Source organism: Patella vulgata, chromosome 4 (genome assembly GCF_932274485.2).
Source record: "Patella vulgata chromosome 4, xgPatVulg1.2, whole genome shotgun sequence".
Taxonomy (NCBI): domain Eukaryota; kingdom Metazoa; phylum Mollusca; class Gastropoda; family Patellidae; genus Patella; species Patella vulgata.
Window position 1 is genome coordinate 76,774,076 of NC_065882.2, and position 27,918 is coordinate 76,801,993.

Genomic DNA, 27,918 nt, shown 5'->3' on the forward strand with positions numbered 1-27,918 from the left:
TTTTAGTCGCTATCTATCGAAGTGGGGCATGCAATTCTGGTCTGTGAAGTGTGTACAGTCCTTCGGATGGGTTAAAAAAAACGAGGTCGATCAGTGCGTGTGAATGGCAGTTGAAATTCGATATAAAATAGGTGTAAATGCAGAGGTTTTTTTTTTCGACCCCTCACCCCACCCCGACCCTGGAGCAAACGTAACAATTGAAATAAAAAGAAAAATACCATAGGCCTATCTTAAGTCTCAAAGTAATCAGAGTATTATGGTCGAGATTTACCTTCCTTACCTGTACTGAACGTAGGCCTATACGTTGTTCAAAATAGAAAAAAAATCCCTTGGAAAATGAAATATGGAAGCAGATTGAGCGCTCCTTTTCAACAGTCATTAACGCTATGACATTGACGAATACTTTTATTTCTGTAAATAAATGTCATTCTAAATGTTATTTAATGCAATGAGTTGGACGGCTTTATGCGACACGGAAAGGTGAGTATCCCACAATATCGTATGATATAGTAAATATAGTACATGGTTCGACCAATCAAAATGCACCATTCAATGAATGGACACTGAGTATCGTACGATTCTACGTCACTCACGTTGCCAATAACAGTGTTTTAAGAAAATCACACCTCAAACTTCATAATATTATTCACTGTTTGCCGGATAACATAGAAGCACTCGAACTTGGACCATATCTACCTTTATTGTGGTGTGTTCCATTTAATAAGTAAGCGACATTTGGAAAAATTAAAGCTGTGTCATTCTGCCCTTGGCCGGCTGGAAAAATCATCCGATTGATCATTAATATTCATGTTGTTCGGGTCGAATCGTATTAGAATATTTTGAGACGACATCATAGTAATTGGTAGTCCTGGGATAAGATCTGACTATTTGTGACCCTTATTCATCAGGGAACTGAAACATCTCTCTAAAGAAGAAAAACAAGAGAACAAATTTTGAGGTCATTCATATACTTTTTTGTTGTTGTGCAGAGGGAGGACCGTCAACTAGTGCAATAGCTGAGCAGGCGGTTTCTAGATCCCCAACGATCTTTCGCGGGTATTAACAACACGCCGGCATCACTCCGGATTTGGGACATTTCTAAAGAATTATTGCATTTATCCGATCTATTTGAGGTGAAGAGTAAATTTGGTATTATCAAGACCATCGAACAGAAGAATGAAGAAATTGTCGTTGGCTTTTTTGTCGGTGTATTTGGTGATACAACTGTTACTACAACCGACACGAGGAAAAAACAGTGAGTAAAAAATACAACGAATTAAAAATGGATATCATTCCATGTCAACGTCGCCAATATTACATAATTGATTTATTTGATATCAATAGTCTTCCACCAAAGTTTACATATTTGAGCATTTTATTTCGTTTTGAATATTTCTGTTTATCTTCACGATAGGCCTAGCCTAATTATTCTGAGAAAAATGTAGACTAGATGAGTAGATCTAGACCCAACGAAATGATGACAGAAATGCCGAAATCCATTTGTGTAATCTAAATCCATTCTATTTATTTATTTGACTTTTTGATTAAAAAATTCAATTAGACAAAGATTTCACTTTCTAGCCAACTTTTGTAGTAAAAAGATTCAGCAGCTTCTTTGAAGCCAAGAGACATTTTGCAATAGTTTACGACCTGGTCTTGGATGCTATAAAAGAATTGTTGTATGGATCTAAATTTATAAGTCTAAATATTATTTTTTACAGCTACAGAAGTGGCAAAATGTCCTAGTTCCCAATTTACGTGTAAAAACGAAAGATGCATCCCTTCAAGTTGGTATTGCGATAAAGATGATGACTGCGCTGACGGATCCGACGAAAATGAATGCGGTAAGTTTTAATTCAAAGAAAATAAGATCTTTAATTTATTAGTCATATAGTATTTTTTATGTAAACAACTAATTTTTTACCTGTAGGCCTATTTGTACCTATTTACATCACAAGGATCGATATATTGATATTGCCGCGTGTTGGATCAAATTCAAACATGTTGGCACAACACAACGCCCACAGAAAATTTTTGGAAATGGCTTTATAAACCGCATCAATTTTTTTATTGTCAGGCCTAGTCAAGGATAATTAAACACCGTTTTGTCAAAATATAAAGTTAGATCTAGATTTTTTTTAAAAAAAAGAAGATTTTTCACCTAAACAAACAATTGATTATTTCACAACTGTATTCTGATTCATATGACGCGCGAGCCAGGAGTTAAAATTATTTCATCATCATTTTCAAGAGCTTTGGAAACCGCTTGTTTTGTCTAGGAAAAAATATAGAATTGTGTAATATGTATGAAAGTGGGCGTAGGCTTGCTTTTTGCTAAAACTATGCGACATTTCAAGAAATGGTTATTTATAAATTATCTGATTTATAAATTACAGGTTTGCGAGTAAAGTCAAATATCTCTCCATAATTTCTCCCCCACTCAAAATGTAGGTCAAATGCCTGACCCAGATTCATCTGATTGGTTAATAGAAGTCGCACTATCAGAAATTAACCAATCGACGCATCGTGCTATTCCAGACATCTGACACACCCACAATAATAGATGGAATTTTTGAGATAATTGAAAGTAAAACGAACCGGCGACCGCGCCTCCTAAAGAAGGAAATTTTATGTTGTTTTTGCGTTTTTGATTCATCTGCAATAAAAAAAAAACCCTAAAAAACCGGTGAAATTAATAGAAATTACAGTTTTTAGATACCTATGCTTATTTCACGCTGTAAATAAATTATCAGTGACAGGCAAGCTTCTGAAACATTCGCGAATCCGCAGTGTATAAAATATATGACAGCTCTTGCTGTACACCCGGCTACCCGTAATTCTGGCAGTTACATTATGAGTCATCGGCAAAGCACCAAAGTTTGTTTTGTTTAAAAAAAAAAAAGGAACCTGCGATATACCAGACAGAAATCTGAAATTCTGTAAATATAGTTATTAATTAAGAATGCTTCCGTCAGTAGAATCTTGCAGTGTAACTAACTGCACTGTGCACATGAAATGAATGAAATCCATAGGCCCTAGAAGTACAAACTATTTTTGGATTTTAGTAGAATTTTAATTAAAATTAGAATTGAATAGGTCACATTATGAAAATTTTAATAATTCATCATTTAATAGTTTAAAACCTCCTAAAACTTTTAAAAGAAAAACAAAACATCCCATTTCATTGACAACAATTTACCTGCGAAAGTCTATAAATTAAAAGTTTAGTCAAATGAATAGGTCCAGAATGTTTATTTTTGCATGATTATCAATTTTGATTAGGATGTAGTTGACAATTATGTTTTGAGTAGCTGTTGATTGCAATATATCCTGTTTGTTAATTAATTAATAGGCTATCTAATAATCCTACACCAAAAGGTCTTTTCTTGTCAACATTGCAGACAGCGCTGCATCCTTTTGATTTAGCTACATGTCTCATTATGGCGGATATAACAGGAAATTGTTGATAATTAATTGGTTTATGTGAAGCCACAGGATAGTAATATTAATAAACAAAAAAACAAATGCACCAAACAAATCTGTCAGTCTAGATTTCATAAAGTCAGGACTTGTCAACAATCACAAATGTATTTTATCACACAGATATCAATATTCACACAGTCCTATAGATGTTGAAATAATTAATCATTAATTAATGACAGTATGACACTAATATTTAACCTCTGTAACACTAGTAACAGCCAGTCTAGGAATTACCTCACAGCTTGAATAATTTTAGTTTTATCAGTACAGATATTGCCTTCTAGTTCTAAAAATCCACCCCAACCTTCAAAATATGAAAGAAATACATCTTGAAGTGAATAAATACAAAAAATTGACAATTCTAGTAGTTCTGTGGCCAAATTTACAAATATTTATTTTAAGGATGCAGGCATTTCATTGGTTGAGAGCTATAAACCCTAGTACAAATTTTACATCTTGACCAATGAAAGGGTTGAATTCTTTAAATATATTCGGTTAAGATTTTGTCAATAAGCATAAGCCCCCCGATTTATTACAAAATAAAAATAATTTTATTTCGTATTTTAATTTAGATTCTGCAACATGTGCAGATGATCAGTTCAGGTGTACAAATGGTAAATGTATACCACAAAGATGGCAGTGTGATGATGAAGATGACTGCCATGATGGTTCTGATGAGTTAACAGGGGACTGTAGTAAGTACATTTTCAAATGTCTAATAATGGCTTCTTGTTTGGCTTCTGGTCATATATTGTAAGTTTGGCCGCATTATATACAAAATGGAACGCAATAAACTATTTAACCTCAAACTTTTCTTAATCCAACTGAGCAACCGTGATTCCCCCACACATAATACAAGCATGATAGAAATTCATGGGTCGAAAGTTTGAATTAGATGGAATGATTACTTGGTATCCTGCTGCTCTGTCAAAATGGGGTGATAAAAAAGTAGATTTTTTTAATCATGTTGCGTAGTTTCGATTCCCCGGTTGTACATGACAAGGAGTAGGGTCGCCTGTCTAACCTCGTGGGTTTTCTCCGGGTCCTCCAGTTTCCTCCCACTGCACAAGCAAATTGTTGAAATAAAATTGAACCACATGTTAGTCCCGAAATGACCTGGTTTGTGTCAAGTGGACATTAAAAGCCCATTTCTCTCTCTCTCTCTCTCTCTGTCTCTCTCTCTGTAATCATGTTAGTACTGTATGACTATTTATGTGATTTATGATCATGTGATGTATTTTAAGAAACCGGTTAATATATGGCAAGCTTATACCTTACGTTATCTATCTTGTGATGACTTAACTCGATTATATTACTGGATAAATTTAAATTTAAATTTAACTTAGCTGAAAATTTTTCAAGTAAACTAGGTCTACTACTAGTACTACATGTAGTTTCTATTAACCAAAATTGATTTTAATCAAGAATAAACTATACTGTCCACTGCCCAGGAATCAGATTAAAAAAACAAAAACATTAATAAATTTGTTTTATATGCCTACAATGTGCAAATAAGTTTGATAAAGAAGATATTTACCATATATATAATAATAAGAGATTTTTGAAATATAGTCATATATATAAGTATTATAAGTCAATTTATGTAAGCTTTTAGCTTGTTTTTGTATCATATCCTTAAAATTGTTATGTTACATTTTGACAAATAGTTTTTAAACCAACGAACACTTGTGCGTCTCTAATATTATAAAGCTAAAGGATAAATAACTAAATAAGGTAATATAAATTTTTAAACAGAAACGCAAAAAACTTGACTCGGGCAATGACTTTACCAAATATTTCAGTGTTCTTATTCAAATGTTAAAGATGATGGACAATAAGACTTGCATGCGTGTTAAAATAATCTTTATCACATAGAAAAAAATCTGAAAAAAAAGATATCTCATTGAGAAATGAAACCGGTAAAACTTGATATTTTAAGTAAAATTTAATATGGTACGTTAAACAAGGTAAAAGGTGAAAATATACGTCTTTGTTATTTATTGGAGAGACTGTGTTGTGCTTGAGGTGTTTTAATGAATAAAACATCCTTCGCCATTTTAACGTACCGGCTACAGGCAGTCGTGTGGAAATTTGTTGCTAGAGTACCGGTAGTTGCAAGAGTACCGGCTACATGCAGTCATGTGGAAATTTGTTGCTAGAGTGCATGTAGTTGCAAGATTTATTATTTAACAGCACTATCAAGTTTGGGAAGAATTAGAAGGCCCAATTTGAATTTTAGAATTTAATTATGTTTTCTTATGACTCTATGAGTTTGGTTAATTTTGGGGTTTACAAAAATGACAGTGTACAGGTACTCCGTTTAAGGATCGGAGTTTAGAAATGGTTGTTAAGCTGCTGTTCAAATTTTGAATTTGAATTAGATAAGATTAAGAATGAATATTCCCTTTCAAACAAACTATCATAACATGGAAAGTAAATAAAGGTTTTCACATAAAAAAAAGTACAGGGAGGTTGAATGGCTGAATGTTTAGCATGTGCACGCTGTATCATAAGGCCTGTCATCAAGTTAACTGGCGTGATTTCGAATCCCTGGTTGTACGTGACAAAGAGTAGGGTCGCCTGTCCAATCTTGTGAGTTTTCTCCGGGTCCTTTGATTTCCTCCCACTGCTAAAGACCCCTACACACAAGCGAAATATTGAAATAAAATTAAACCATATGTTAGTCCCAAAATGACCTAGTTTGGGTCGAGTGGACGTTAAACCCCAATTCTCCCCTCACTCTCTTATAAAAGGTACAGCAAACTTTTGTATATTATTTTATGGAAAATAAATAAAACGTTCACCAGTGAGGTCAGTGTTTGAGGTATAATAAAAGTAATTTATATTCAGATATAACTGACAAGGGTTAAGGAGAAGACCACTCCTTATTATAATAGCTCAGTTCTTTGGTTTCATAAAATAACGTTATCAGTCTTGTTGGGTCATCCGGTTGTCAAAAAGCCTTACCCATTGACCTGATTTCACAATGAGGTACCTTTATGTTTGTATAATGTTATAAAAAAAAAAAGTACATATTTGTTGAAAGATGTGATATTTTAATGTCAAAATAAACCTGTGAAATGTCCCTTAAGCTAAACCGAAAATAACTTGATGTCGAAAACTCGTCATATGAACATGAAATGTCTAAAATACTTCAGTGCAACAAGAATTTGTTAGCTATGTGAAATTGTCAAATAATAAATGGTATAAGGTTTTCTAGAAAAGAGTAAGCATAGCATACCCAGTCCTTCAAGTTTATAAAATTGTGCGGTAGCCATAAAAAGCTCTGGGCAATTTCTCAAAAATGAGAAAAATGCTCCCATAAAAATCTCTACTTGATTATATTGTAATAGTAATTCTACATTTTCTTGAATTAATAAGAGCCAAATTGTATTTATGCTTTAGTCTTGTTTAATATGCAGTTTAAAAATAAACAAAAACTGAAAGTAGTTTATTAATCTCACTATTTAGGAGAGCGATTTAGCGAATTTGCAGGAGTCTGTAATGACTCCCACTTTGGAAATTCGAGGTGTGTCGAGAGGAGCAGGAGCGAAAGCGCATCTTAAAAATGAAGGACTGCATACCCTGGTTCATGCACAATACCTGTCAAATATTATTAAATTTTTATTTAAATGTTCAGGTTCACAAATTGCTTGATAAAGACTCCCAGTGAATATGTTGTTGTGTAATAAACAATATGCAGTTGTTTTCCATAGAAGATAAATGTCACCCGTGTATTTTTATAACCGTTACTCTCAATCCCATTGAAACAATTTCTGTTAGATCTGGCTTCAAAGATAGGTTAGGTAGTGAGATCAAACTTTCCAGGATGTTGGGATTGATTCATTGTCAGCTTAGATATTGCTACTTAGAGCTAGGCTGGTGGGGGGCAGTTTGGGAATTCGGGGATTATGTTGAAAGTTATGTGTTTTTTCAATCTAAAGATATCCAAATTGATATATTTCGACATATGTCATGCAGTTTTAGACTGCTTGAGTTAAAAAGTATTTTTAGGTCAACTTGTGCTTTGAGCTCCACTACTGAAGTGGTATAAATTTAGCTAGCAGGCTGGCTGGTTAGTATTACCTTAGAGTGTAAAAAATGAGGCTAAGTAAACAAATAGCATGTGTGAAATACATAGAATACACATACAAGGGACACGCGTTATTCTTAAAGTGACTTTGTCAAAGCAAAAGTATTAAGGGGGCTTTATGGGAGATTAGATAAAGAGCTGGCAGTTCTCACTATAATAATAGTTTAAATCTAGATAATGTAACGGGAATATGCTAATAATTTCAGTCAAATTGCTGCACTCTGAACCAAGATAATAGCAATTGAATTTTAGGCCTAGCCTCGATTATCATTACTAAAGTCGGTACGATAAAAAAAAAAGTCATTTTGAGACGGAGACTAACATATGGTTTCTGATTTGTCATTATTGGTTGTTTTTAATTAAAATTATTTACCCCTATAATGATTACTTATTAATATCTCCAATGTTATTTAATGTCAATCATCAGTGATCTCACTAATATGCACCTTGCCTTTGATCAGGTTGTTTTCATGCCTTTGATCTTGTTGTTGTAATGCATGGTTTCTGATTTGTTACTGCTTGTCTATATATAATTGCCCTACACATGTGTTACTATACTTGCTTGAAAACGTTTAGAGAACACTCTTTGAAACGTCGACTAAACAAATCAGTAATTGTTCTTCCATAAGTATGTGTTATAGTTTATTGCTCTATCCAGTTAGGGGGATCACGTGGCTAAGTGGATAAGACGCTGGCTGGCGAGGTCGGGTGTTCGATCCCTGTATTGGCCGAGAAAGTTCATCCAGATTTTCCAGCGTGGTTTCCCCTTGTCAGTGATGCAGGACGGAGGGCCTGACAAGGACAACTGTCTAGTCGTTCGGATTGGACGGAAAACCGAGGTCCCGTGTACACATTGGCGTGCACGTAAAAAATCCCTTGGCAGTTTGATTTCGATATAAGAGTAGGCCGTAGCGCCGCCGCCCGGGCAAAATTTCCCTCATAGCACACTGTATGGCGTATGCCCATCTTCATTAGCCCAGTTTAGGAGCAAAACAGTAGTACGTTAAACCCCATTTCATTTCATTTCATTTATTGCTCTATCCAGTTACTAAATGACACTAAAAGATCATGTACAATTATATTTCAACAAATGCCATGTAGGGGGCAATGAAACTTGAGAAAACACACCATGTTGAACAAGTAACCTAACTCTTTATCACATACAAGCTTTGGATCGAAACATTTCCTCTTCAATAATGGACCGGACATTTTATGATCTAATAAAACTCATGCATTAGGAATTAGGCCACTCGACCACCCAAACCCATCTTATTTAAAAGAAAAAAATTTCTTTTTTCAAGAAACAATCGAGCAGCACGAAACATTGTTGAATTTGGATAAGTCTAATTAATTTTAATGGATTTTCTTTTTTCCATCTTACAGCTGCCAAGACCTGTAATGCTGATCAGTTTGCTTGTTCTACTGGAGCTTGTATTCCAGCTGGCTGGAAATGTGATGGACAGAATGATTGTACCAAAGGCGACGATGAGGCGCCAGAACAATGTGGTAAGCTTAATCAAATTCTCTGCCAAAAAAACAATCGCAAATTCTATTAAAACCAAACTTTTTAATCAAATATACGACTGATTGAATATAGTGTCAGACTTTTACCATGTATACTAAATAATGTTCTGTTTTTTTTGTTCATGTCTTTTATTATGGATAAATGTGTTGTGATTGTTGTAATTTTATATTAGTTGTACTTACCTAAAGCGCCCGAGAGCAGCTTGCTTAGTTGAAGTCATCCCATTAAAGTTTTGTACTGGCTATAGATTACAAATACTATGTATAAAAGTCGAATAAATTTAACTAATTGATCAAGTTTGGGATGTGTACTAATTAATTACATTTAACCTTTTCAGATCAACCAATTGATCCAAGTTTCGATTTATTTTTATTTTAATTTTTCAGAGATAACTACATGTAAAGAGGGTGAATTCCAGTGTGAAAATGGCCGATGTATCAGTGAACGCTGGAAGTGTGATCAAGACAATGACTGTGGGGATAACTCGGATGAAAAGAAGGACAACTGTCGTAAGTATTGATGATGTCTTTTGAATCTTGTGAGCCCCTGTGGCTCAGTCAGTATAGGGCTCTGTCTCGTTAAATCAGGAAGTCTCGGGTTTGCTTTCTGTGTTTATTGAGAAAGCTCTCCCGGATTTTCCAACATGGTTTCCCATCGTCAGTGGTGAAACACAATGCATTTAGCAAGGGACCACTGTCTATTAGTTCTTTTGAATCTTGTCAATGTTTTTCCATATAATCATACAGCACCAGAACTGACCATTCTACTGCAAATAAACTCTTCCTCAAAGATACATTATTGGAGATAAGATAAAGAGCTGGCAGTTCTCACTGTAATAGTTTGAAAATAGATAACGTAAATAGAATATGTTAAAAATTTTAATCAAATTGATCCACTCTGAACCAAGATATTAGCGATTGAATTTTGGGCCTAGCCTCGATCATCATTACTACGAAAGAAAACATAATCTCGATTATCCATTTTTTGATTTAATCATGAATGAGTGTTGAGCAGCAGATCGGATTATAATCCAATAAATATTGCAGGCGAGTTGATATCGAGAGTTGATTATGGTCTGGATAAGTTAATTAATGTCTAATTAATAATTTAGATAACATTTCGGGCCTAAAGAAAGACCTGCAATAAGCAGATTTAGCTCTTGCATAATGTATGTTTAAATTATATTTTACAAATTCAAGGTATGTTAATATTTTCCTTTTTTTTTTTCAGCTGATCAAGTTTGTGATGAAGAAGAATTTCAGTGCTCAAATATGATCTGTATCAAAAAATCGTGGGAATGTGACGGAGACTTCGATTGTAATGATCAGAGTGATGAAAAAAATTGTTCTGCTACCGATCGCATGAGTAGATGTTCTGCATCGGAATTTACCTGCGTCGATTCCAAAGAATGCATCCATGTTTCCTGGCAATGTGATGGTGAAAATGATTGCGAAGATGGCTCGGATGAACAACAAGATTGTAAGTTTTTTCTAGTGTTGAAAATTTCGATCCGAATACTTTTGTTGGCTATCCGAATACTATTCGGATAATTCGGAGACGTGAAATTCTTGAACACAATTACATCAAAAGTTCATATACCGGTACTCATAATTTCTTACTTGTTTCAATGTTTATGAGTGTCTGTATGCCGAGTATGAAATTGTACTTTCGATTTGCAAATTGTTTGAGCCGCGAAGAAAAAAACGTGCCTACCTTTAGCCGTAATTATTAAGACTATCTATGACATCGATCTAACATCCCAAAAAATCAATGAGGTGAAGGAATTTGTATAGTATAACTACTCCTGTTATCCGCACCCTCCCACTTATTTTTATTTAGCCTACTGTTTTCGTTGCACTGCATTAATAATTTTATTAGTTACTATCACTAAATAATACGCATAAGGCAACACAAATAAAATAACTTGTTTCTCGGGCACCGCCCGCACGCAAAATTGATTGCGCGTGCAGTCTATTTATTAGTCTTGATGAAAAAAAATAAATATGTAACGCCCGCCCGCACATCGACAAGCAAGTCGTAAAAAAAATATCCCGCATGTACCTACATCCGCCATACATGTATATCTATTCAAATGTATTAAAACTGATTCAGATGAACATGCTGTCTTTTTTATCCGAACAATGGCGAAGTTTGGCAGATTTGCCTTTTTTATTGATATCGAAAGAACCTCCATTTTGTATCACGTGATATTAATTACCTCCCCTGATAAACTAGAATTTGATTCGTGTTAAAAGTCATTGGCGACAATATTTCAATCATTCGATCGTAATCGGCTCATTATTGCCGGCTTCAATCGGTCCTTGTTTGGAAAATCCTATTGATAAAATAATAATGAACCGTAGAACAGGTTAATTAATTATAGCTAAGAATACGATACGATGACGATAGTCGTCATAATGCATACCTTAGAATCTGGGTCATTATTAGCACATTTACGGTAGTTTCGATAATCCGGAAAATAATAATTGGATTACCGATTTGATGGTTTTACTGACCAGTTGTTAGTTAGATTTAAATAGTCATTCAATATAAACACCGGATAGAACACCGAATATCCTGAGAAACACACCGAATATCCCAAGAAACAGTATTTCCGGCAATCTCCAATACCGATGACACGGTGTGACATGCATTGGTTGGAATTCGGTAAATAATTATAAATAAACCGGCGATACTAGATTTAGTTTTAAATACTGTTTACCATGATTATTATTTTTGATACACCTGGTGAAAGAGGCTTAGTTTTTAAAAATATTGTTGTCTTTATGGAGGGCTATTACATAGTCGTATGGAATTTTATTTTAAACCAATTTCAATTATGTGAATTAAATATGGAAAATTATTTTCCTTTCAGTCAGTGTTCAGTCTCAGTGTTTTAGTAGACTTGATTTTGGGTTTATGTTTTAAGTATGTACAATAAAGTTGAATATAACGGAAAGCAAAAACGTAAACAAGTAATGACTTTCTCATTTAAAAAAAAAAAAAAAGAAAGACCGCCCTCCCGCCCCAACAATTTTCAGCAATAGCCAAATTTTATTTTGCACCATCAATGAGTAAAAAAAAAAAAGTAACCGCCCTCCCTCCCTACAGTTTCAGCTGTCAGTTGCCCGAGAAACAAGACATTTATTTTGTGTGGCCTAATGTTGACATTTATGCTCATGGAGCTGCATACGTGATCAATTGCATTGGGGAAAATTTCAAAGTGATCAGACGTAAAAATGGCTAAATATAGAGCATACGGAATGTCAGAATATATTGTAACGAATAGTAAATGGATAGTAAAATGATTCGGATAACCCCTATTTTGTATCCGTTAACGAATATCCAAATAGTAGTTTCAACACTAGTTTTTTCATCCAAATTGTTCGTATAAAAAGGCAATACTTTCTACTTCTAGGTAAACAAAACAATGTGAAAAAAAAATATAAATGGCCACATCATTTTACCCAATAACTTGACTTACAATTAATTTTCAGGATTGTAATTTGGAAAATCGAACATCAATTTGATATTTGTGAATAACTGAACAAATATGAGCATAGAGTTTCAGTTGGTTGATCCTGGCATCCGTTTCCAGCAAGAATTATATCGCTAACAATTGAATACCGTTTAGTAGTGTCTTTCTGTTTATTGGTTGGCTTATAAGGTGTAACGGGTGGTTGTACGCGATACGGGGTAGGCAGTCCTTCACGTTTAAGGGGAGCTTTTGCTCCTGCTCCTGCTCCTCTCGACGCACGGCGGCTTTTCCTTCGAAGGAGTCATTAAAGACTCCTGCAAATTAGCTAAATCGCTCTCCTAAATATTGAGATTAATAAACTACTTTCAGTTTTTGTTTACTTTTAAACTGCATATATTCATGGTATCAGGAGCTTTTTATGGCTCCCGCACAATTTTATAAACATGAAGGACTGAGTAGAGTCAACTGTCCAACCTCGTTGGTTTCTCCAGGTCCTCCAGTTCCCTCAAACTGCTAAAGACCCCTCCGTGCAAGCAAATTTATTGAAATGAAGTTGAGTCATATGTGCTTCCACCTGAATCCACCAAATGTGATAAATAAATTTATTGTTTTTTTCCATTTTGCAGGTAAAATTACCTGTCGACCGAATCAGTTTATGTGTGTACAAGATAGTTATTGTATTCATGGTATATTACAATGTGATGGTAATGATGATTGTTTGGATGGATCAGATGAACATGGTTGTCGTAAGTAACATGCTACCTCAAAATAAATTACATTCTTAAAGGGACAATAACACTCTTGCTGGCTTGACAGCTCCAGAAAATAAAAAATAGCCTTATTCTAAGTACTAGATGTGTTAGGGTCCTACCTGTTGTGTAAATTATCCATTAAATCCTATTTTACTTGTCCAGAGGGTTCAAAAATATTTTTAAATCCAAGTCACATTTGAAAAGCTTTACGTCAGGCTTTTCAAATCATTTAGTTGAATTTTTCCAATTTTTTAAATTAGGTGTGTTAAGATGAAATTTGTATCGTCAATTAATTGGAATATTGTAAAATAGTACAATTTGTTGACCAGAATAAAGATTGGGACATATTATTCAGTTACAACAAGAGTGGTATTGAGACTTTTAAGTCTTCTTAAGTCCTGTATCTATCACAAGTTACACATTGGCATGCATGTAAAAGATCCCTTGGCAGATGGAATTTGATATAAGAATAGGCTGTTGTGCCACTGTCTGGGCAAAATTTCCCTCATAGCACATGACAAGATGTAGGGTCGCCTGTCCAACCTCTTCCTCCCACTTCTAAATACATCAACACACAAATGAATTAATGAAATAGAATTGGACCATATGTTAGTGCCAAAATAGCCTAGTTTGTGTTGAGTGGACGTTAAACCCCATCTCTCTTTCTCTATAAATGTAAGTAAAACCGTACAGAACAAGAATAATGGTAGGTCGTGTATCCAGTCTTCATTAGCCAAGTTGGAGCAGAACGATAGGATGTTAAACCTCATATAAAAAGAAATAAACATTCCATTTGATTATTTTCAGCTCCTAGACCAGACAGCTGTAAAGAGGATGAATTTGACTGTTTTAAAGATGGGAAGAAATGTATTGCGTTAGATATGGTCTGTGATGGACAAAATGATTGCGGACAATTTGAAGATGAAGCTAAAGAACTTGACTGTCCTAGTAAGTTGAACTCTTAAATTTAATCATGGAAGAAAGTGGAGTCTGTGAAATTTAGGACAATATTTGAATCCAAAGTACAGTATCCATCTTTAAAGTTAATCAGGGAGAAGAAAATCAAAGATATGGAAATTTCGATGTTTATTTCTGATTTCAAATAAGCCCATTTTCACAGAGTTCGCTGTTCTATCTTATTTTGTTTGATGAATGAAACGAGTGAAATAACAGTAAATATAACACCATTAACAAATGGTTGTTTTAAATTTTAATAACCATAATATTTACAAAAAATACCTAAAAGACATACTTATCGAAAACATCTACTAATTTATTTTGTCAGGTTTCGACGAGTGTTCACTCAACATTATCAAGCTGGAGTATTCTATTAATGTCAGCGGGGTTGGATGGCCGAATGGTTAGCATGTGCGCGCTGTATCATAAGGTCTGTCATTGAGTCAACTGGCGTGGTTTTGATTCCCGGGTTGTGACGAGGAGTAGGGTCGCCTGTCCAACCTCGTGGGTTTCCTCCAACAGCTAAAGACCGCTATGCGCAAGCAAATTATTGAAATAAAATTGAACCATATGTTAGTCCCGAAATGCCCTAGTTTGTGTCAAGTGGGTGTTAGACCCCATTTCTCTCTCTTTATTAATGTCATTAGCTTGAAAACGTTGAGAGAATACCCTTCACAACGTTGCTTGAATACATAAGTAGCTGTTTTTCCATAAGTATGTGTTATAGTTTATTGTTCTATCCAGTTACTAAATGACGCTAAAAGATCACAATAACATAGAATATTATCACACCCACTTTTACGTTGACTAAAACTATCGACTATCAAGTACCAAGTTGTAACACTATGTTTTATTTTGTTCAGTAGACGAAGATTCTGATTCTAAAAAAGGTATAATATCTGTTGTAGCTTCCAGCTTTCGTTGTTTAGTTGTTTTTTTTAAATCACATGGGCTGTCACGTGACATTTCGTCACATTTTCCCACAAATGTTTGGTACTGTAGTGGATATTTGTATTTTCGTATTGACGATTGCACAGTAAAGGGGTGATTCATTGATACATGTACATGTATACGAAAACTAAAACAAACAAATTAAAATAGAAATATTTAGCACAATATGATTTTAGTATGTAATATTAGGGAAATATCACTGTAACCCAGGTATCATTTAATCTTGTGTATTTAGAACTAATTTCTTTCACATTCATTCAATATCAAATCTTTGTTTAAAAATTTGTAAGAATCGTTTAAAATCACCCAAAGTCATCTAATTTGTACTTTTGTCCAGTTCAAAGTTGACCATTCAGTTTTGATAATGAGTATCCAATTTTCAAGCGTTTAATTTCTCAATCACTGTTAAAAAGTAAACAACCCAATTGATTATTGATCTATAATGATTAATTTTTGAACAGTTGTCAGGAAATTAAATACTTGTAAATTGGACACTCATTATCATAATTAATCAGTCAACTTTAAGTACACAAGTACAAATTAGATGATTTGGAGTGATTTTAAAGGATTTTTACAACTTTTTAAACAAAGATTTGATGAATGTGAAAGAAATTAGTGCTAAATACGCCAGATTAAATGATACCCTGTTTACAGTGATACGTTAACAGCTTAACTTGTAGTTTAGAGATTAAATACCACCGTTTAATGTTGTCTGTAAATGTTCGTTTTCACACGGAAATGGTAAAAGGGATTAGTTTTATAAAAATTGCACTTTATAATTTCATTAACGTCTTCGTCGTTATTAAACAATACAAGATTAATATTGTCGTTTGTAAATGTCACCATTTTGTAGATGTCTTTCTTTTTTGCCACTAAAAATGGTATGGAGAAAATTAACACTTAATACAGATACTTATAAAATGTAGTCACTGTTAGTAGATGTCACTAAATGGACTGGAAAAACCAGACTAAGTTTACACTTGATCAACAAGTTGTATTCATTTACTGCCAAAAGCAGTTGACAATTTTGTGAACTAACCAATTGTGTTGTGTTTGTGGATAAATTTAAGGGTAATGATATTTGGATTAGATTATAATTGATTGGTTGGCTTGGCCTGCTATTGATTTGGTAACATCTTGTTTTTGGTGGGGGTGGTTGGTTTTGTTATTTTTTGAAAATATTTTATTTCCTTTGCAGACAAACCATGTAGTACCAACAATGGAGGATGCTACCAGAAATGTGTGAATTTATATCCAGGAAATCATAGGTGTGAATGTCATAAAGGTTTTGAATTATCTCCAAATTCAACAACATTTTGCCAGGATATAGATGAATGTCAGTTAGTTGGATCGTGCTCTCAGTTATGTACGAACTTTAAAGGAGGCTACAAGTGCCATTGTACGGAGGGTTATACGCTTGTTCACGAAAAATACTGTCGGGCTAACGATGGCAGTGCTGAACTTCTATTGGCTAATCGTAAAGATCTTCGACGAATCAATATCGAGAACAACAAGAAACCAGTGTATGAATTATTGGTTGAAGACGAAAAGGTCGAGTGTGCCATCTCTGTGGATTATGATATTCGTAGCAACAAGGTTTATTGGACCGATGTCAAATTGGAAAAAATTTTAAGGTATCAGTCACGATTTTATATTATCTCAAACATACATGTAAGAAAGTCTCTTGAAATAGTAACCATAACAGAGAACAAGAGAAATAGGATTTAACAACCACTCAACACAAACTAGGTCATTTAGCAGTGGGAGGACCATGAGGTTGGACAGGCGACCCTACACCTTGTCATTTCGGGACTAACATACGGTTCAATTATAAGAAAATTACTGATACTTATGTTATTAAATTATAGCTAGTCAGATTTCATTGATTCCAATGGATGTGAATTTAAATTCATTACAACTATTCTAGTTGCTAATTCATGTGATATTTAACATGGCCAAATATGTGAGAAACAGATTGTATTGTTTAATTGGCCTAGGTTCCTTTTTTTTTTTCTCCTGTTTATTATTCAGATAATTTTTCTTTTATTGTGCAAAATAAGTTAAAATAAACGTAGAGTATTATAAATTTTTGATGTGTTTTTCAGTGCTGATATTCAGGACAATAAGAATGTAATAGCTATAGCCGAGAATCTCGTCAGTACTCCTGATGGTATCGCGGTCGATTGGGTCCACAAACATCTATACTGGACCGATACAGGTTACAATAAGATTGAAGTTTCATCTCTAGATGGTAAAATGAGACGTGTTTTGATCAATAGTGATTTAGATGAACCAAGAGCTATTGTTGTAGATCCAAAGAGTGGGTAAGTATTTATGTATTTATTCTTGTAATCAGTGCCAATAAACCAATTTGTGAGATTAGTCAGTTTTAATATTTGGGGGGCAAAATATAATCACAGAAGCGCAAATTCGTTTGTTTTGCTGTTTTGAGGTTGTTTTTTTGGGGTTTTTTAAGGTGTGCTATTTTGTATTTTACCATAGACCATATAAAAAAATAAAAAAATTCTGGTTTATACAAGTAGCGATCCTGTGAAAAAATATTTTTGTTAATAAATTACCAGACTTGTTTTTATGTATTGCCATACATTTGAGTTTTTTGGTACATCAATATTTATTTGTCAGTGAACAAGAGAACAAGAAAAGCTTAATATCTGTGAATAGTAACTTTTTATTTAAATAAATTACTTGTTCTTCAGGTATATGTACTGGACTGATTGGGGTAACACACCTAAAATAGAAAAATGTGGTCTGGATGGTACTATGCGTAAAACTATCGTACAGACCAATATCCTCTGGCCAAACGGAATAACACTTGGTGAGTACAAAACTTAATAAAGCGTTCTATAATGTCCTCAGAATGTCACGGAGGATTAAAGGGACAATAACACTCTTGTTGGCTTGACAGTTCCAGAAAATAAAAAATAGCCTTATTCTAAGTACTAGATGTGTTAGTGTCCTACCTGTTGTGTAAATTATCCATTACATCCTATTTTATTTGTCCAGAGGGCTCGAAAATATTTTTAAATCCAAATCACATTTGAAAAGATTTACGTTAGGCTTTTCAAAAAATTTTCCAATTTTTTAAATTAGGTGTGTTAAGATGAAATTTGTGTCATCAATTAATTGGAATATTGTAAAATAGTACAATTTGTTGACCAGAATAAAGATTGGGACATATTATTCAGTTACAACAAGAGTAGTATTGAGCCTTCAAAGCCTTCTATAATGTCCTCAGAAAACAAAGTAAATCATCTGACGGCATGGATTCAATCTGATTAAAAGGGGGCACATCAAATGATTTTATAGGTGGCAGTGGCTTGTTTATATCGTCTGCAGAGAATGGCGAATGTCTCAAAATATTCAGTCTAAGGTCTTTGTAAATACGGAACGGAATTGAACCACTTCTGAACAGAAATTCCTTTTAGAGGATCACGTGGGTAAGACGCTGGCTCTCTAGCCTGGAGGTCGGGTGTTCAATCCCTGCGTTGGCCGAGAAAGTTCATTCAGATTTTCCGGCGTGGTTTCCCCTTGTCAGTGATGCAGGATGGAGGGCCTGACAAGGACAGCTGTCTAGTCGTTCGGATGGGACAAAAAACCGAGGTCCTGTGTACACATTGGCGTGCGCGTAAAAGATCCCTTTGCCGCTGCCCGGGCAAAATTTCCCTCATAGCACATTGTATGGCTATGCCCGTCTTCATTAGCCCAGGTTAGGAGCAGAACAGTAGGATGTTAAACCCCATTTCATTTCCTTTTAGAGATTTAAACTTTAACAATATGGTAGTTTGAAAGGATTCAAATTTTATCCAATGACGATCACAATCTTTAATATTTGTATTTGTTTTCTTTGTAGATTATGTTGATCAACGTTTGTATTGGGTTGATGCTAAACTTCATATTATTGATAGTGTTGATTTAGATGGTAGAGCTCGTCGAACTATTCATAAATCTCAAGTCTCCATTCATCATCCATTTGGTATTACTGTCTTTGAGGTAGGTTATTGGTAGTTTTATCTAAGTTTACGAATAGCTTGTAGTAAGCCTGGAAATAAGGCACCTGTCACAGACATGGTTCCGTCTTCATTAGCCCAGTCGGAGCAGAACACTAGGATGTTAAACCCCATTTCATTTCATTTCATTTACATCCCTCTGGTGACCTGTCATCTCTCACAGTGTTTTATTGACATTATTAACACTTGCCTGCACAAAGTTCAAAATGCCTTTTACTAGTTCATTAGTTCCTGACATTTTCCAGGCCAGAGCAGTAGTCTTTGTAAAATTTCATGACAACTTGGCTAATTGATTGCTTAAAGGATTTGATGGGTTTCCTGAAACTTTTCTTCTTCTTCTTGGGGCTGTTGGAATTTTCCAAGCTTGTTATTTTGTTACATAGAAATAACTGTAATTGATAAAAAGAGATTTGTTGAGGAAGGGGTGTGTTTCGAAATATTTATAATTCTCTGGGCTGCTAGAGTTTTCCGACAGTTTTACATAGAAACACCTGTAATAAATAATGGAATTTTTTTTAATAGGACTCCCTATTCTGGACTGATTGGAAATCTGAATCTGTACGAAAGATGAGTAAATTTGGAGTAGGAGAACCTGTATCTGTTGTTACTGATTTAAACGAACCAATGGATGTCCATATTTTCCATGAATTCCGACAACCTGCATGTAAGTACACTAGTCGTAATGCTTCCATGATGATACCAATAACTTACCGACATTTATACACGACAAGGAGAGCAGAGTCGTCTATCTAACTGCGTGGGTTTTCCTCTCAAGTCTTCTGATTTCCTCACTCTACACACAAGCAAATTATTTTACTGTATGTTAGTCCAAAAAATGATCAAGTTGAGTGGACGTTAAACCCCATTTCTCTCTCTCACCTGTTTCCAGTGCTCTTCATGGACAAATAAATACAAAAACCAGTTGAATAAAGGAAAAGAATCAATACATTTAACATAAAAAAATTAACAGTAAATGATCAAATTGATTTTTTTTTTTTTAAATATTTAATTGAAATGATTTTGTCTTTACAGCTGAAAATAAATGTGGTACAGACAATGGTGGCTGTGAACATTTCTGTCTTCCCTCCCCCATATCAAAGGATGGTCCTAAATATAGATGTGTCTGTCAAGATAACTTTGAACTTTCTTCTAATGAAAAGACATGCACAGAATCAGGTATGTTGATTCCCTAATTTCCAGGTGGTGTCGGGCGTCTAACATGCACTTTAAATCATAAAGTTTGTCATGTGAGTCAATCGGTGGGATTTCGATTCCCAGCTTGTATGTTAGTTTCATATGTTAGTCCCGCAATGTGCTAGTTGTTTTTGAGTGGACTTTAAACCCATTTCTTTCTTTCTCTCCTTAATTTTTTTGCTAATATTATACTAGTTATTTGTGTAAGTAATTGACTTGTAGAAAAATAAAGAGTCTCTCATAGTTCTATTTATAGATAGGATCATGCAAGCTATTATAGAATTAAATAATAAATTTATGTAATTATTGTTATTTCTCCCCACAGCCAATAAAACATCAGTTAATCCTAATCCAACAGATAGTACAGCAGATGAAAATTCTCCAAATAAAAGTAAACATAGACGACGTAAGTTGACACTTTTTTTATTATTAATTGATATTAGTTCAAATATCAAATGCTACTTTTATTTTTAGAGTATTAAGGATAGTATTCTTATTTTAATCGCTACCCTGGTTGTACATGACAAGGAGTAGGGTCACCTGTCCAACCTCGTGGGTTTTCTCCGTGTCCTCCTGTTTCCTCTCACTAGTAAAGACCAAGACGCACAATCAAATTATTGAATCATGTGTTAGTCCCAAAAATGACGTAGTTTGTGTCGAGTGGACGGTGAACCCATTTCCTCTCTCTCTCGCTTAATTGCTAACCAGTTTCTTGGGATTTTCCAGCGGCGGTTTCCACTTTCCACTTGTTAGTGGTGCAGGATAGAAGACCTGTCTAGTCATTCGTATAGGACAAAAAACTGGCATGCGCCTAAAAGATCCCTTGGCAGTTGAAATTCAAAATAAGAGTAAACTGTAGTGCTACTCTCATTGCGTATACTTGTCTTCATTAGCCCGGTTGGTGCAGAAAAGTAGGACCTTAAACCCCCATTTCATTTATTCTATTAAGAAAAAACCCAACAGAATCCAGTGATAAAATCTCAGTCGTCTATTACATTTTTTTTATGTCGCTTAAAATCCTGTGTTCAGCCAGACGGTCTCAGTTGATATCGGTAGACATTTGTTTGTATTAAAAGAAAACTTCCCAATTCAAAATTTGTGCTAGGTTTCTAATGTAAACCAGATTTCTATTAAATGCAGTAATTTTTTGCACCCAGACAACTTGTGTAAAACATAGTTAATGTTTACCAGATGTTCTGTGTTGCTAGGTTACGGGTGACACGGCAACAGTAGATCTGTTGTCACTTAACCTAGAATAACTGAAGGCTTTTACATTGAGTTATCTTACCCCCTTTAAACGTTAAAATTTATCATTAACATATGGAAACAAATAAAAAAAAATAAAATAGAATAAAATGGGTTTTAATATCCTATTTTTCTGCACCAACGACAACAAAAAATAAAAAAAATATTCACACAGCCATTAGTTAAACATACTAAATTTGCCTATTGCAGGTCGCCTGTCCAACCTTGTGGGTTTTCTCCGGGTCCTCCGGTTTCCTCTCACTGCTAAAGACCCCTACGCGCAAGCGAATTATGTAAATAAAATTAAGCCATATGTTAGTCCCGAAATGACCTAGTTTGTGTCGAGTGGAAGTTAAACCCCATTTTTCTCTCTCTCTCTCTTGCCTATTGCAAGTCATATAAATTATTCACTAGACATTAATTAACTTACCAAGACAATAATCAACTCCGATGTCATTGGATGGCTTCGATATTTAGTAGATTGGAATAAGTTTTGTACTGGATGAAATAACCGTAAAAATGGATAATCGAGATTTTTTTTTATCAACAGTAATAATGACAATCGAGGCTAATTTGATTGAATTTTCTGCATATTCTCTTTTCATTATCTATTTTTTAAACTATATTATAGCAAGGATTATCATCTCTTTATCTCAATCTTACCTAATGCCATTGTAACTACACACAATAATATTTTTTGTACTTTTGTTTTATTTTTCTGTTTCTAGTTCAATCACATAGTTCATTCTTAGGTTTCTATTTTACAGGATTCCATGAACCTTTGTTGACCACCAAAAATACTTCTGTTATTCCTGTAACTAAAGAGCCTGTTGTTCCTGTAACTAAAGAGCCTGTTGTTCCTGTAACTAAAGAGCCTGTTGTTGTCCTACATCCGGATATGAGTGTGTCGACAGAAGGTGGCTATAACATAGTAACAACAACGGATAATTCTACGGCAAGCGAAAATTCTGCACCTATACCCAAACCAACGGACGAAAATGTTGGACAGGTGGCATTAATTGTCATAGCTGCCATTGTGGGATTAGCAGTTATTGTTGGAATTGTAAGTTGATCATTTTACAGATTCGATTTATAAAAACCATTGTCATAGTTAAAACAGGTCACAATTCTATGGAATACAATTACTGCTTTTTACTGAGCGACGTTTCGTCTAGGCTTCTCTAGTCATATCAAGCAATGATAAAATATGAAAATATAACAAGACAATATAAACATGTACACAACAATATTTAGTTAATGCTGACCAACCAGAGATACCCCTTAATTACGTGTACCTAAAGGGAATGTCGCTCAGTAATAGGCAGTAATTGTATTCCATAGAATTGTGACCTGTATACTCATAGTTAAAGTAGTGAACAGGCGGTTTTTGCTCAAGCAAAATTTCCCTCATAAAACACTGTATGGCATATGCACATGTTCATTAACACAGTTGGAGCTGAACAGTAGGACGTGAAATTTCATTTCATTTGCATCTTAACTGCTTCAAGTTTCATTTATACTTGTATTCTTATAACAACTACAACTTTATTTGTTTTATACTTTAAACATAAAAGAAATATTTTTATACTTTCAGGTATTATTTGTAATATTGAAACGAGTTAAACGAAAGAATATGAAAAGTATGAACTTTGATAATCCTGTTTATCGTAAAACAACCGAAGACCAGTTCTCTATAGATAAAGATAGTAAATTACCTCCAGTAAGTATACACGTCTATCATAACCTGTTGTAGACAGTTCGGAGCCACGGTGGCTAGGTGGTTAAGACGCTGGCTCACTAGCCTGGAGGTCGGGTGGTCGATCCCTGCATTTGCCGAGAAAGTTCATCCTGATTTTCCAACGTGGTTTCCCCTTGTCAGTGGTGCAGAACGGAGGGCCTGACAAGGACAGCTGTCTAGTCCTTCGGATGAGATCAAAACCCGAGGTCCCGTGTATACATTAGAATGCACGTAAAAGATCCCTTGGCAGTTGGAATTCGATATAAGAGTAGGCGATAGTGCCGCTGCCCGGGCAAAATTTCCCTCATAGCACACTATATGGCGTATGCCCGTCTTCATTAGCCCAGTACAGGAGCAGAACAGTAGGACATTAAACCCCATTTCATTTCATTTGTAGACCGTTCTTTAGTGGAGGGGTTGGATGGACAAATTGTTAGCGTGTGCCATTGTATCATAAGTTCTTTCATTGAGTCGGGTTGGATGGCCGAATGGTTATTACGTGTGCACTGCATCAAAAGGTCTGTCAATGAGTCAACTGGCATGGTTTCGAATCCCTAGTTGTACATGACAAGGAGTTGGGTTGCCTGTCAAACCTTGTGAGTTTCTCTGAGTCCTCAAGTTTCCTCCCACTGCTATAGACCCCTATGCACAAGCGAATTATTGAAATAAAATTTAACCATGTTAGTCCCAAAATTACCTAGCATGTGTAGAGTGGAGTTAACTATCTCTTCTTAATAATAGCACTCGTATGTCAAAGTCAAACTGTTGCTATCATTGAAAATTACTGTAATAATGCCAGACATGCTTTCTTTTTCTAATACTTGATATTATTTCTCCTTTGAAATTTCATTTTGAAAGACTTGATTTCTACATCCATTTGACCTTCTTAATGTTTTGTGTTTTTATTTAAATGTTATTTCTTTTTGTTTTTTTGCAGAGTCTGCAGCCATTAAATCCTCCCACCAATGAAATTGTCTGAGAGAACTTTGTGTAACTTTTAAAAATTTCTAATGACTGCGAAGTGTCAAACGAGACAAAGCAAATTGTTTTTAATTGGATTGGTGTTTAAATCTCTCAATTAAATCTTCATCAATGTCATCAACCAATCATATCTTGTGTTCTATCAAGCATGAAGAAGATCATTATTGCATCAAACGGTTTGTCTCAAAACATTCATTGACATCACCAACTTAATATTGCCTTCTCCACGTTCTTCAACACCCCAAGACTTGTGTCAGAGATGGATTCAAAGAAAGTCAACGCGATAGTTTGACTCGGTTGTGTGCTTGTGCGCGTGCATGTGAGAATGCGTAAGAAATGTAATATATGATACCAGAGTAGTAATATATTTGTTAAGTTATTATTTTGTGCACCTTGAGAATTATTTTTCTTTTTATGTGTGTGTTAATTTATGAGTTACATTATTTTAATATCACTAGCCTGTAAATCTAAGTTTGTACGTTCGAAGACTTTGGATATACTAGTTCTGAATATATATCGTACACGGTGCCGAACTTGTTAAATGTGGCCTCGTGGCCTCGTATTGTATAAATTGTTATATTGTATGGCAGCTTCTAATATCAAGCCTTTGATACAATCGTCATATTTTGAGTTTAAGATCTTTTTATTTATTATATTATTATTATTATTATTTTTTGATCTGATATCGTCGTCAACAGCTGTAAGAACAATATATTGTGGAGTTATCTCAAATTATTATTTAATATATCTGGTATTTGTGTGGTTTAGAATTCTAAATCATCGTTGTATAATATCATAATCGATACTTGTATATTAACACTGGTCATTGGTGTAAAACGACGTTAGTCCGTGCCCCCCCCTCTATAGGACTAACTGTTGTAGATTGTGCTAGCCAAGATGTTTCAGATAGCATTACATAACTCTATTTAAAAAAGATCTTATACATAATCAACAACTGAAAGGGGTTAATTCAATTTTGTATTGAAAGATTTCAAAATATGTTATAAAAATTGAAATGCTCGATCATTTTATAAAATCGGATGGTGGAGTTAACCAAAAAAAAATTAAATTTCCAATTGATTTGATTTCATTAATGAATTGCAATTTGTAGATTGATTCAAAAATTATCTCAAATATTTACCTGTTACATCATTGAGCTATTATTAACAGGTCATGGAGTTATGTCAGGTCATGACCTGAAAGGTCAAGATTGTTTGACCTTAATTGACCTTGGTACATGTTAGCATTGGTTTTGACAAATTATTTGCATTGATACATTGACCCCTTTAAATCATTGCAGTAACCTACACATTAATGGTACTAATTATACCCAATCAGTAGGCCTACTCAGATTTCAAAACCTTAACAGAAAAATTATTTTCTTTTACATTCCAGTAATCTTTGAGTTTTAAAGAGAAAAAACGAAAAAAAATACACCTGACTTTTAAATTATGAAAAAGAAAAAAAAATTATCTGTTTTTCGATAATAAAAAAATCTTTGCACTCTTGTAAATATTGAAAATGTACAAATTGCCATTTACCCTATATCTGTACAAATCCCTTAGTTAGACATGAAAATTGGTACTTTTTGAAAAATAAACACCTCATTTTGATAAATGGACTAGTCTGATATAAAAACCATACTGCAATGTCATGGTTTGGGTAAGTTCATATATTAGAAAAGGGTTTGTTTTATTTTTTGGGGATAGTGACTTTGTTTCATCATGTAAATTTTGTAATTAGTTGTAAATATTGTAAATATCGTGAATTTGAGGTGTGGTTTGCGTTGTCATGTAAGATAAGCTTATATATAACTTTTTGGTTACTGATGGTCGTATTCCTGAAACTGACTGAAGCCAATCAAAATATATCACTCGAAAATAACCGATGATAATCTCTGATTAGCTTTATTCGATCAAAATTTATCACTCGAAAATAACAATGATAATCTTTGATTAGCTTTATTCAGAGTTTACGAAGAGACCTGGGTGTAGTATAAATGTGGTCATCTATATGATTTGTACGATTGTTGTTTACTTTTTTTCAGGTTTTGTTTTTTTTTATGTGTGTACGAGTGAGAGAGAATGCCTGTGGGTGCATTAAGCGTGATTTATTCCAATTTAGTGCTATATTAATTAGATAATGTTAAATTTTATTAATTATTTCTATAATAATCATAACATATTAATTTGTTACCTGTTGATTGTCAAATTCTACCTTTTTTTGTGTTATTAGTTGACAATTTTGTTGAAGTTACGGCTATAAATGAAATTTGAATTTTTATTTGAGATTATTCGTCTATGCATTATTACTTAGGTTATATATATTCTCTGCTTCTATTTTCTCTACCTCAAAAGTTGAATATATTTTGTTAAAAGAATACCCTATAGACCCAATGTGGGTGACATGCCCTTTCAGAGCAATCATGTACAACATGAAAATAATTTTTCTCTTGCATGTAAAAATTTGGTAAATTACTATAAAATTAATTCTTTATTTTAATTTATTAACATAAGAAAATTGTTGATAATGATTCGGACCGAAATATTATGAAAAAAAAATCCCCTGACATTCATGATTTTCCTTCACATAGGTACTAAGGAAAATGGCAAAAATATACTTCATTTATGTAAAAGAATTATTTTTTCTGTCTATGCTCTCAGTTCGTTGGGTTATTTTATTCTTTGCTATTTTACATAATAAATATATACTAAACGTATGCATATAGATTTTAACCATTAATTTCTTTTATTCTATAGGATAAGTGGAAACCCTTATCTCATTATAGTGTTCCTTTATTTTGTTTGTCTTACTGTATGTAAATTTTCTAGGAAATAATTTAATACTGGTAGATGTATTTAGATGAAATCCAATTTATTTGCCAAACTTTTAAAGGCCAAGAATTTTTTTCAATCTTTAAAACAAAAAAAACAAAAAATTACAACGAAGAGTCAACAAAGTACACTAGAAATAAGCAAAAAATAATCACAATTAAAATGACAAAAAAAAATAAAACTATGCACAATATTTATCGGTGAAATAAGGAGGTTGCTATTCTTATTTTGTTGATTATTCATGTAGGGTTCATAGATTAGAGCTTAGAGTGTGTTCTACTTAAAATATTCTTAATCATAGAAATATAACCTGTTATTATTGGGCTAAAAATTCCTCAAATTATACCATATGAAACAAAAATTCAATTGTTACATATTCAGTCGTTGATGCTGTCTTAATAAATATTTCTGAATACATTTTGGAGCTGTGACCAGTTCTTATTTCAATGAAAATTTCTCAAATTATTTTCTATGTAATATGATTACATTTTGCTCTTAGCAGCCATTTATTTAGTTGGGTCATAGATCCAATTTTTGATGCTGTCGGAAATATTTCTGAATAATTTCAAGCATTAACCATATCGAACTATAAATTTCGAAATTTATATCGTTTGTAGCGATCTATTTATTTGGGTCAAAGTTCCATTCTTTGATGCTGT

At 33.9% G+C, this 27,918-nt stretch overlaps 1 protein-coding gene across 2 annotated transcripts; it reads left to right on the forward strand.

The window, feature by feature from the left end:
- Positions 1-624: 624 nt before the first annotated feature.
- Positions 625-27,491, forward strand: LOC126819424 (very low-density lipoprotein receptor). 2 transcript variants are annotated; one of them, XM_050547443.2, is made up of 19 exons: positions 625-1,255; positions 1,722-1,844; positions 4,056-4,178; positions 8,960-9,082; positions 9,488-9,610; positions 10,332-10,580; positions 13,206-13,325; positions 14,139-14,279; positions 15,152-15,178; positions 16,438-16,873; positions 17,345-17,563; positions 17,957-18,075; positions 19,111-19,250; positions 19,790-19,931; positions 20,300-20,443; positions 20,787-20,867; positions 22,474-22,769; positions 23,301-23,426; positions 24,382-27,491. In XM_050547443.2, exons 1-19 carry the CDS (start codon positions 1,177-1,179, stop codon positions 24,421-24,423), a joined length of 2,853 nt encoding a protein of 950 aa, XP_050403400.1. In that variant the 5' UTR covers positions 625-1,176; the 3' UTR covers positions 24,424-27,491. The 2 variants fall into 2 exon arrangements, with proteins under 2 accessions (XP_050403400.1, XP_050403401.1); XM_050547444.2 differs by lacking the exon at positions 15,152-15,178 and having other exon boundaries at positions 626-1,255.
- The last annotated feature ends 427 nt before the right edge of the window (positions 27,492-27,918 follow it).

Excerpts from the sequence above, each read along its gene's own strand:
- LOC126819424 (XM_050547443.2), top strand. The coding sequence starts at position 1,177 with ATGAAGAAATTGTCGTTGGCTTTTTTGTCGGTGTATTTGGTGATACAA. Across the intron at positions 13,326-14,138 it reads ATCAGATGAACATGGTTGTC|CTCCTAGACCAGACAGCTGT; the intron begins GTAAGTAACATG and ends GATTATTTTCAG. Across the intron at positions 15,179-16,437 it reads AGATTCTGATTCTAAAAAAG|ACAAACCATGTAGTACCAAC; the intron begins GTATAATATCTG and ends TTTCCTTTGCAG.